The 12703-nt window shown below is 35.4% G+C and overlaps 1 protein-coding gene across 3 annotated transcripts in view; it reads left to right on the top strand.

The window, feature by feature from the left end:
• The window catches only part of Cped1 (cadherin like and PC-esterase domain containing 1), a 265317-nt gene that overhangs the window by 74521 nt on the left and 178093 nt on the right, over positions 1-12703 (top strand). For all 3 annotated transcript variants that reach the window (XM_047560301.1, XM_047560300.1, XM_047560299.1), the window contains one exon: positions 1784-1859. In XM_047560301.1, the coding sequence (XP_047416257.1) occupies positions 1784-1859 (76 nt within the window). The remainder of the gene's footprint in view (positions 1-1783; positions 1860-12703) is intronic.

Genomic DNA, 12703 nt, shown 5'->3' with positions numbered 1-12703 from the left:
TGTGCATGGGATGGGGTGACATAACACAGTTGCATTCACAGGGTAGCACATTTGCTCTGAACCCTTTAGGAGAGGATTAGAAGTGAAACTGAGCCAGTCCGTGGCCTTTGATGCTGCTTACGTGGTGCTGAATCTCTTTCTGAATATTTTTGTCAAGTCACTAGCAGTGTGATGATTTTTCCCTTATATGGAGAAAATGGTTCAATTTTATTGACTTTCAAAACTTTTCAGAATCTAATTTAGAAAAATATTTTGGGTGTTCATTTAAACAACCAAAATCACTTTTATTCTGAATTCTCTGTACCTTAGCAGTGTTCTGTCAGTCACTTCAGCCCCTCTTGAGATTTCTGAATGGAAGTGTTCAGGGCTTTATGAGAGCCCTTATTTTCCTACTGTTAGACCCTGAACTCTCATTTTTGAATTTTAGAAGTGTAGACATTCCTGAAACCAAAAGTGTACTGCACTGACAGCCTTTTCCCAATTCCCAGTGCAAATGAGTGTAAACGACAGACTTCAGTATCCTTGTAGACTTCGAACAAAAATACAGTATTTAGGATGCTGCTAATGCAGAAGTGTGGGGTCTGCTGAAGTCGGAGCTTTATTTATATAGGATCTGGGCTGAGGTTTGTTCTTCCTCTATTTATTGAGGGAAAGAAACTTTGCTAAATAAATGAACAGGTTGATAAGACAGCAAATGTTAGAAAACATTTAATTGATGGACTGTTTCAAAACACTGTTGAGTCATGTAAAAAAAAAAAAAAACTACAACTTATTACAGAGTTGATAAAATCTTAGAGCAGAAGTGAATCTTAGAGACCAAAGACTCTAAATGCTTTATTTTACAAATGAAGAAATAAAGAAATTGAAACAAGGAAGAAAGATGCACTCAAGGTGATGATTCTATTAAGTGCACAATGTTTTTGGTGGCCTATTTTTTTTTCTCCAGAATAGCTGAGTTCCTTTCATCTAGTCATGCCAGCAGCACACAATGGAGAAACTATAATGGTTTATTAAGTTAGAGTGAATTAATTTGAAAGAAATCAGTAATGTCTCCAAAATGAATATGATTTTCAAGCTAATTCACATGTATATCTTTTTATTGGTTTTAACCACCATTTGTGGCCTTATTCTGGGGATTTAGTGGATGACAGTTTATTAATCTGTAAATTCACAAGAGGAGGGAATTGAGCTTGTTTGCATCTTTTCTTTATAAGCTAAAAAACTGTATTTGAATTTATGATTGAACTTACAAATCTTTCTAAGAACAAATTTTGCTTAAAATAGAGATTTGTGGTGATTGGCTTTCATGTCTGAAAGCAATAATGCCCTTCAGTATGAAGACTGAAGGCAAAGTTTTGAAACAGATTTAACACTGAATTACCACTAAATAACTGTGTGATGCAAATCACTGAGGGCTTCTGAATCTCTGGAATTTTAGTTAACTTTGAGGTATTTTAGTGCTATTTTTTGCAATGCAAAATTTGAAACAGTGAAGTTATTTGTGTTACTATATTTGCCATAAGTATTTCCTTTTATATCAAGCAATGACTGAAATATAAAAAAGACTTTCTAAAGTATTCCCAAAATTTTGAAGATTTCTAAGGGCAAGATTTTTTATGTTATCAAACCATTTTCATATTCTGAATATGAACGTTGACTTGATTGGAAGGTTGGGTGTGGGTGGTGTAGACAGTACTTCACATTTAGACTCTAAGTTTTAGTGTTTCCTTTGCTTTACCATTTATGAATATCTAACTCACTAGAATCTTTTCATTCTTTTCAGATAAATATATTACCAGAAATACAGCAACAGCTTTGCAGAAAGGAAGGATTATGTCAAATAATTAGAAGATTTCCAGGTAATCTTCAGTTTGCTTCCTGTGCATTAACTGATAACATATGTGTCCTAAACAGACACCAACCTACCAGGTTTCAGAACAGCATCTTTAGCTCCTTTGTCTATCAGTTCTGCTATCTCCAAATCTTCTAGAGTCCACAGGTTTTGCTATTGGGAAGACCTCGATAGTAAGGAATAACAGCATAGCAGTGATTATTTTTTCCCCAGTTTTTCCTTCTGATTTGCTAGATATGTATTTCTTGTCCTCTTTTCTGCTCGTCTTTAAAATAATTGCTGCCTTGTTTTAAAAGCAATTATTTTAGTAGTTGTTTTATTCAAGGTTTTTAATAATTGTTACTTCATGATTCATTCTGATCTTAAAATTATATTTTCTCCTTTTTCAAATTCCTAAAATGTATGTGTCTAAGAAAGGATAGTGAATAAATAAATTCTGTGTCTTGACTATATTAGGATTTATAAAAATGACCTCCTCCAGTTTCTGCACAGATTCCCACAGTGGGAAAAAACTTCAGAAGGTATATGAGTCTTTATAGATGTAATAAGCCCTCATGGACAAAATTATGTCCTCAATGGTGAAAAGGTTCCTCAGATTTCTTGTTTAAAATCCATTTAAGGTTTAATAGTTTATGCCCCTAGAAGGTGTGTCACTACATAATTCAAATTTATATCTGCATATCTTTATTTCTTTTTTTAAAATTAATTTGTGTCTTAGTGGTCAGAAAACTGATGATATATATTAACCTATCAGTTATTCCCTGAGGTTTCCTTCTCCACACCAAACCTAAACCTCTTTGGCATGTCCCGCAGTGAAGACTACAGTCTCCTACTGTCATTTATCAGGAGGTAAAATATAAATGAATTGGTAATTCAACTTTAAATTTAAGATGCATTTCTAAATAAATAGCTTTGTAAATTTAGTTCTGTAATTATTGTTTTATATGACAATTATAACTGACTACATAATTTTTTTTGGTAAGCTCTAACTGGGTCATTTTTAATTTTATAAAAATGTAATTTTCTGAGAAGTAAGGTAATTTACTTCCATTAATTTAATATTAATAAATACCCTGCATTCTTTTAGTTAAAGCAATCTGAAAAAAAATTGTTTGCATTTTGAACAGAGCCTTCAGTGGAATTTTAAAGTGTGTTTTTCTCTGCAGCTATTTATATTTCAAAATGGTTAGTTCAGAACATTGAATTTTTTAGCATTGTAGTTAGCAGAATGGAATCACAGAAGTGAAAACCTGTTTATGGTTTGAAGTGGATTATTGATTTTTAAAAATTCTGCAAGCAAGTCTTATATAAGCCTATATTTTACATTTTGCTTCCATAAAATTAGGAAGTATTTTCTGTCTTCGTTTTAAACATATTTCATTCTCAAGAACATCTATAAAGTCTAGACATGTGTAGTCCTTTTCCCAGTCTGTCTAGTATGTTAATTTTCTATTTGTCTCTGTGACTAACAAGATAGTTTCATGGACTATACAGCCTTTTAAATGGAATTACTTCTACTATCATATTATCTTTCTCTAGCTGAAGATAATTTTTTTAGATGTGTAGCTTTAAAGGAATGTATTTGCAGCATTATTTTCTGATCTAAATTTTTAAATTTTGTTGTAGATGGCTACTATGATTACACAATATGTAATATAAACTCTATAGTCATAAAAATAAAAGTATTTTTGTCTATTGCAAATGCTGAATATTTAATAATGAATTCAGATTAGGTAACAACATGTCAGTACCTAAGTATTTCGTATTGTTAAAAAAGAAAAATGATAAGACTAAACATTATACTATATAAACTAAACATTTTATTTATAGTCAAATGACCTATGCCACTTTAAATATATTTTATTTGGAGGTTGAGAAAACACAAATTTTGAAACCAGAGACATGATCCATCACCAATTAGCTGTGTGACTTAACTTCAATTGTTGGTTTTCTTTAATGTATAAAGTAGGAAAAATAGACCTTTTTCATATGTTTAATTTTTTAAAAATCAAGTAAATTCTATATACAAGTATACGAGTGTATATAATTTACTTTGCTCAAAAATGGTAATTGCATCATACTTGATCTGAAAAACCCAGCTACTAACCTCACAGTACTTGATATTTTTTTCTCTATTCTAGTGATTGCTTATCACGGAGATTTTATATTTTTGTCAAAAGCTGCAAAGGGTCTGAGATTTTACCAAGCTCACAAGTCATCCTGCCAGTTTTTTATAGGTGTGGTCAGAAGACATGAGATACCTAGGTCAGAGACAAATAATATTCTCAGTTACAGCAACAGCAATAGGCAAACTACCAGCACTTATGCCCATTCACTGGCTAGGTGACACTTCAGTACTTCATGATTTTCCTTTCACTAGAGGAACCCCAAGCTTAGGGAGTATGGATCTTTTATAATGGGCAGTGAACATGCTTGCCTTTTGCCCAGATTTTTCTTAGATTGAGAAAAAACCCCACACTTACCCTCTCCTCTGTAGTGAGATACCATCTCTATCTTTCAAAGCCGTCCACTACATAAATATTTGAAAAGATAGTTTGGAACAAAAATAGTCAGCACCTCTATTTATAAAATGTGCACAAATAAACTTTAGACTCTCATTTTACGTAGAGGGAAATGAGAGGGGGAGGGGCGGGGGTATGAAAGATGATGGAATGAGATAGACATCATTACCCTATGAACATTTATGATTGCATGAATGGTGTGAATCTGCATTGTGCACAATCATAGAAATGAAATTATGTACCCCATTTGTGTACAATGAATCAAAATGCAGTCTGTAAAAATTTTTAAAAATGTACACAAATATGAAAGAGGCATAGAGAATTGTCTCCAACGATTTCAGAGAACACTTGCCAAGTTCTAACTCTAAAGTGTAATCTAAGTTAAAACTTTGAGCTAGACTTAAAATCTAATTTTGCTTCAGTTTACTTGTCCTTAAAAATACCTAGTGTGGCAGTGGACAATAATACTGAGATCCCCTGGTTCCACTGTGCCTTTTCCCCATGGAGTCTTGCTGTTCCAGCCTTTACCTTCAGCAGTAAGCAAGGACTAAGATTCTGAGAAGTGAGAGATGAAATACTGTTGAATGTGGTTGGGACCCGTGCAAGTGAGGCAGGACAGTTTTGGCCAGAGGCAGAGGAGTGATTGGAGACAGCACTTAAGGATAACACAGTATGTTCTTTTCATAGCCAAACAGAGTGTACCTGACCTTAGACTTGTGATTCACATAGAAGGGCACACATCCATGGAAATTTTACTGACTAGTACCAAGACTTTATTTTTATGTAGCCATTTAAGGCTTTGCCTTTTGATAAAAAAAAAAAAAAAAAAAAAAAAAAAGTTTTCCAATATTTAGTTGACCCAAATTTATCACTAATGCTTCCTGATGCTTTTTATAAAGTTTGGTTCCTTTCTTTTTTTATATAAAAAATTGCAAATTGCTTTCCCATATTTGAACTACAATTACAAAACAAAACATAAGAAAAATATTTTACTTGGGTTGTAAGTTGTTGTTTTTGTTCTTTTTAGTACAGCTTCACCATCCAAGAAGTCCTGGTTAGGAGTGCGCCAAATTTTTGACCATAACTCATTCTTTCCAGTAGTTTTATCTTAGTTCTGAGCATTGACTTTCATGTGAAGTTTGAAATATATACCAAGATTTGTATTCATAGATAATATTTTGAACATTTTAGAATCTACATCTTCATTTGTTAAAACATGTGAATACATAGAGAAAAAAAAGAATATACTAGATAAAGTTTAACTCTTTTTATATCTAAACAAGATGAGGCTTTACGAAATTCTAAACACTTGCTACCAAATGTAAACTATTATCATTGACATAATTTAAATTGTTTTTAAACATTGATCAATAAAAGTCACTTCTCTGAGATGGCACTGATAATTGTTTCTTTTCTCCTTTTTTTGTACCGAGGATTGAAACCAAAGACTTTTTACCAGTGAACTACATTTACAGTGCTCTCTATTTTTTTTTGTTTGTTTGTTTTGAGACAGGGTCTCATTAAGTTGCTGAGGCTGGCTTTGACCTTGTGATCATCCTGCCTCAGCCTCCCAAGTTACTGGGATTACACTCCTGTGCCACCTCGCCTGACTCTGATGGATGTTTCTAATATTCTAAGCAGAGAAGGCCAAAGTTCACTTGTTCTCTGTGCTCTCTACTCCTGACATTCCACTCTGTTTTCTATGGGATCCTTGATGCTTCTCTCATTCCAAAGACTCTTGCCTCCAGTGCCACACATGGTTATGTTTCTTATGCAAAGCATTTTTTCTCCAAGTAAAATTCTCCTCTCTTTAGTATAACTGACTTCAGCAAGGTGGTATCAGAAGTAAGCTGATGGAACTAATTCAGACTAAATTACACCCTTGCCCTTGTCATAAGCTTCTTAAATATATTTGCATTTTTAGAAAAGATTGCAAACCCAATGAATTTCTAATTGGCAGAATTTCTGGAAGTACATGCAAATTCCCATTCAGTCTCTCAGCAATCCACCCACCCCCAACGCTTGCTGAATCCATCAACTTTTCTCCATCTCCACAATGACCTGTCAATTCCAAGTTAAAGTTTTCATATCTTCCCACTTCTGTTCTTGCTCCTGTATAATCCAGCCCATTATGAAGACTGTAGCAAGACGAATCTTACCTTCACCCTTTCATAAATGTGTAAAACAAACCTCTTAGTTCTGCTCATGGCAGAAACAGTGAGGCCCAGATAAGCATCTCTCTTGTGCTCTGACTTGACCCAGGGATAGATTTTGGCCTAGGCAGGAGTTACACCATATGCTTACAGGGCTCTAGCATGTGACATAACAAATTTATAAACAAATTCAGAAGCTCTAGAGGCGAGATAACCTGTATGTTTTCAGGATTGGTCTGTTATCAAATGTAGAGACTCTTCAACAAAAATCATCTGGTCTCCGAGAAGAGCTGCTGCTTTCTCTATCAGTCATTTTTTGGTCACATTTTTTCCCCCTATCAAACACTTAGTGTGCCATCTAAAGTACTTCCCTACCTGAAGTTCACTACCTACAACACTGGTATTTTTCTTCCAACCATAGAAAAATCCTACAATCTGATTTCTCAGTTCATCCACAATAAAAATGGTAGTAAATGATACCAGTACACACTGCACTGATCTCTCGTCCTAGGATAGCTTCCTGACATTGCTAATATGGAAAACCTACACACTTATCCCTGCAGTCATCAGCTCATTCACCATATCCAGAAAAACTGGCCAGTAGTCCATCAAGCAGTCTCTCTCAATTGCCCCCTAAATACTTACAAAAATTCATATCCCCCCCAAAAAAGTTGAGAACTGCTCATAGAACTTTCAGTACAGAGGAATCTAGGGGGAAGTTCCCTGCATTTAAAGGTCGATGGAACTAAATAATAGTTCTTGATGCTTTGTTGAATTCAGTGTCAACAGAGAAGACCCTCTCCTCTATGATCAGGATGTATTTCAAAAGAAAAGCCAGAAGAGTGTGCTGGTTTGTAAAAGAAAGTCTCAGTAGAGTTTTATCCAGTCCTCAGTTGGGTTAGATATAATAGACACTAGGAAATACAGCACTAATTTGTCTTTCAATTCTAGACTTGAAGAGAAACCAGGTGAAAGGTCAAGGACATATTCCTTCCAAATTGAGAATATTGATTTTAAAATGAGAAATAAATAAATAATAAAATAAGTATCCCAAAATTTAACTGACCTAGAACTAATTGCTAGGAACATTTTGTGTACACATTTTATATTGAAAGTTTATGTTATTGTTCTTTTAGACATTGACTCAAGACTCTTCAAAGTGAGTTCTACCTAATTTGTCGAGCTAGATTTATACTTTCTTCTGTGTTCCTTGTTGTACCTGCAAAAGCCAAGGTTCCTTGAAGGGGGACCTTATTTCTTCATTGCTCAAATTCAGTGCATGATCAGAGTCCCTGTTATGTAATTTTCACTCTAATATTTTGAATGTTCAAGATGAACGGAATAGAAACAATGCTAATGAAGGGGGTCAGAGATGTGGAAGGGGGCACTGCCATCATCAAAGGGTCTTGCCATTGCTTAGACTGATTTATCTATTTACTCAATATGAGTTCAATATTCAGCTGATGCTTTGAGACAGAGAGCAGGAGCAGGAGAGGTAGGAAATGCTCTCATTCCTCCTGGTCATAATTGCCTATTGCCTATTTTTAATAATAAAGTATTCATATTTATGAAACAACCAGAAAACTGTTATATAATTACCCATAATCAAGGTAGAAACATCAATAAATTTCATGTTGTAGTGGCAACTTCCAGGTGGTTATCCTGTAGCCAAGAGATAGCACATCATTGCTTTCAAAAAGGATGGGTTGAACCCTTTATCATATTGTTGGTTGATCCTTGTGCATGCAGGCTAGAGATGGACAAGTAATTCTGTCAAGTAGCCTTATATATTTGTGCTATTTCAACCTCAAAAGCTTCAGTATTTGTTCACCATTTCTTTTGAGGAGAAGCTAAATGCTGACTGCCGGAAGATGAAGCAGAAAGACAATGGTGAGAGGTCTTTCTTTACTTGTACAGTGATGCTTTAGTACTTCTTATAGATTTGCTTTCTGGGCAGATTCTTCATACTGATGGTTCTGCATTCAGGGTGGAGGAAATAAATCTCTCATTTCTTGCTGACTATTGTGTTTTAGCTTCTTTTACACGTGGGTCCTGTGAAAGAAAGTGAGAATGCGTGAGATATGACCAGAAAATCTAAATCAGAAAGAAGGAAAGACCATCGATTGAGACTGCAGTAGATGTGGAGCATATTTTTCTTCTTAAGCTCTCAGCATTAAAAAAGAAAACACACAGGAATCTCATATAACAGAATGGAATTGCTTTGCCTAGTAAAGTGTAGGATCATCTCTCCTTCATTCTCTTCTTTGCCCTTTCTTTCCTTCCTCCTGGTGGCCCCCATAGATACCTTCTTGACATCTCTTAGAGTGACTGTTCTCTTTGTGTATGCATTCTTTGATGATCACTCCAACAAAATGTGATTTTTTTTTCCTCTGTCATTCCCAGCATTTATTTTCACTAATACTCATTTGGGTATTGTAATTTAATATATAATGTTGCCTGCTACTCTTTCATACAAAGTTCTCTTATTTCCATCTAAATTGTAAATTCCTCTATGGCTAAATAAATCTTTCTTCATATCATATGTCTCCACCTCAACTAAAATATGTGTATAATAGATGTCTGGATGAGAGATCTTTTCTTTATAATTGCAAAACCCAATTTGAACTAGCACAAACAAAAACTAATTGGTTAGTTGGTTAAATCAAAGATGTATTTGGCTTCGATCTTAACTGACTCCAGGGGACAAAGTCACAGGATCCCCCTCATCTCTCTCTCTCTCTCTCTCTCTGTCTCTCTCTCTCTGTCTCATGGTCTCAGTTTCACTTCTTTCTTTGTGTTGTCTTAATTCTTTGTTTTTGTAGATGTGCTTTTTTTCACATGATAGGGAAGATGACTAAACCATTTTCAGTTCAGAAACACCACCATTTCTCTTCATCTCCAAATTGAGAAGCCAGTTTGGGTCACCAGACCACCCTATTAGACACTGTGATCAGGAGAATAGCTCTGAGTCTACTTACCTGGTCACTTTATTGTTTTGCTAGGGGCTGTCATAATAAAGTACCACAGACTAAGTAGTTTAATCAATAGAAATTTATTTTTCACAATTTGGAAGATTAAAATTCCAAGATCATGGTGTCCACGAGTTCATTTCCATCTGAGGCCTCTCTTCTTGACTTGCAGATGGCTTCTATCTCTCTGGGCCCTCATATGGTCTTTTATGTCTGTATTCTCATCTCTTCGTAGGACATCAGCCATATTGGGTTAAGGACTACCCTGATGACCTCATTTTACCTTAACTACCTCTTTAAAGGCCTTATCTCTAAATGTGCAGTTAGGACTTCAATATATAAATGTCTACGTGGGACACTATTAAGCTCATAATAACCAGAGATGGGTAGAGAAGTCAGGGCATTGTGATTGGCAGTTTCCGATGAATCCACATGAATAGGGGAGAACAGGCCTCCAAGAAAAGAAAGGAGAGACAAAAACATCAGACACCTGTTTTGTGTTTGATAAATATTTATTGACTGGATATGGTAAAGTTTATGAAATTCTTTTAGGCATAAATAGCCTCCAAATAATTTTTTAAAAGTAGAATATTAATCTGTCCTTCTCTTTAGCGCCGAAGATCTCTGATACTACCTACTGACTACCACATCCTTTTTTGCTGGTTTTCATGGAGATTTGTCTTCCCATGTAATGCTTGATTATTTGCTACCTGAAACCTCAATTGTCATATGCTCCCAGTTCTTGCTTCTGCTCCCTAGAGTTAGCTAATCCCATAAATTAATTAGTGGTGTTATACTTTCTTCTCTCAAATGTACATTTTCCCCCCATGGGAAATATTTTAACCCAAATGAATAATCTATTGGTGAGAATTTTAGACATGATTGAGGACCAGGCAAAACCCCATGGAAACTGTTGAATCATGCAAATGCCCTGACCACCCACCCAGCCTGACCTATTTATAAAATTCACAGCTCAGCCTGTGAACCATAAATATCTAAATTAACTAATCACAGCCAAAATCAAATAAAGAGTTTGGAGAAAATGATAGCATAGCTTTGCTTCATTTCCTTGAAAATGAGAAAAGTGTCTGCTGCTTGTTGTAGCCTGTTAATTGGAAACTATATCTTTCTTCTGTCCACTTGTCATACCCATGTAGCAATTGTGATATTTTCTCCATATAAATTTTTCCTGAACTATTGTGTGTGCAACTAAAATATTAGGCACTTATCTGAAGTCTTGATAAGATGCTTGACAAACATGGCATGCTGCAAAATAGATGAGAAAGTTCTTGCAGCTATGGTCAAACGTTTTTATTTTCAAGCCATCCGGGGCTACACTCAGGATTTACAAGAGCTAGGTTAAGAAAGCTGCAGAGCACAATCAGCTTCCAGGATTTAACTGCTGGGATGGTGAAAATTCGTCCTGAAATTTACGTGCTCTGTGAGTAAACCTGATGTGTAAATGAGAAATGTACCATACTGTGATTTTGATCTGTTCATTTATGCACTTTAGAAATTCATTGAGCATGCACACAAACACACACACACACACACACACACACACACACACACACAGAGAGAGAGAGAGAGAGAGAGAGAGAGAGAGAGAGAGAGAGAGAGAGAGAGAGAAAGGAGAGTCAGATTGAAAAAAAGAGTTCAGTGTTAGGAGGTACAGTGAGTATGAACTTCAAGACAGTCATTCTCCCAGTCTCCTTCTGGTGGTAAAGACAGATATAGAACAACATAAAAACTACAAGTGTTATGAAAACAAACAAACAGATTCAATAAGTTTTAAGTGTTCAAAACTTTCTTCATGTATTTTTGCAGAAGTCCAGGACTGTGCACTGACTTTTGATTTGCAACATATCCTCAATATTAGAAACATGAAGCATTGGCTGAAATGCACACCATTTTTTAAATTTTGTGTGATGTGACAAGTTTCCATGGAAGGATGGTGATTGTTATGACTATTCCTTGAATTTCTCATTGTTACCATGATAATTAATGAGACAATTTATTGGGACCAATACATTGTAACAGACATTAAGTCTCTTCCAATGTCACACATTCTGTTACAAAATACATTGATAAAAATAAAAAAATGAGAGTTGCAGGAAACCACCAACAAAGAGAAACAGGTTTGTGTCACTACATAGAATCTCAGCATCCGTCATCCACAGTTGAAGTTCTGATTAGAAAGGATAGTTATCTTGGCAGAAGTATAATTAACTGAATAATGGAGTAGCTTTGGAAGATGTTTTACTCTTTAATGATGAGTTGGGTGTGCTCCTGTCTGGGAGAGAAACACAGACTCTATTATACAGTAAACCCCCTTCAAACCCTATGATTCATTGCATCAATAACTTTCGAGACTTATTTTCTTTCAACTTCTCCTAGCACCATCTAATGGTGAAATACAGAACTTACTCTTTTCTTGAGTCATTTTAAATAATGACATCATAGGCTCATAGCAGCAGTGTCATCCCAGTGTGCATAGTAATCTCATAAGCAAATGTTTTCCATATCCAAGGATCAATGTACCCCATAAAGGACAGAAGTAGGTAATTCATCCACATTGTCTAGGAGCATGGCCCATTTTGCCTCACCTTTTTCTGAACACCTGTGAGAATATATGTACGGAAGAGAATTCTAACCTAGAGGCAGTCACTTTCTGGGCTGCATAGCTAGAAAATAGCACATCCATATCTCAAGTACTGTACTATAACTGTTATGATAAACTTGATCTACTATTTTGTATTTTAATCCTCTATTATAATGCAGGAAAATTAAAAGGAGTTATTTTTTTAAAAAATCTCCTGTACCTAATGAGAAATTGAATTATTTACTCATTCTATTCCTCCTCCTCTTCTTTCATTAACTAACATAATCCTTTTAATTTCTTTTTTTGTGCTGATATTTACAGATGAGCAGAATAAGTGTACTTGCTGCAGGCAGAAGATGGCTTGCTTTGGTTCTCTTTGTTTTAGTGGTGGGAACTGCCAGGCCTGGGACAGTCAGAGCTGCAGTCATCCATGCTCACCAGCAGGCTCTCCCTTGAGGGTCCTCCTACTCTCTCTTATTACCCTTTTTCCGATGTGCCTACTCCAGTCTCAACTCCCCAAGCCATCTACAACCTTTTTCAGGGAGAATAAAAAATGTGCCATGACAAACCTTATCCTGTGGTCTTATGTCTGGGGTAGTGGTGAG

This window comes from Sciurus carolinensis, chromosome 8 (assembly GCF_902686445.1).
Source record: "Sciurus carolinensis chromosome 8, mSciCar1.2, whole genome shotgun sequence".
Lineage (NCBI taxonomy): Eukaryota > Metazoa > Chordata > Mammalia > Rodentia > Sciuridae > Sciurus > Sciurus carolinensis.
Note: the sequence above shows the minus strand (reverse complement) of the source record. Positions and strands in the feature narration are given on the sequence as shown.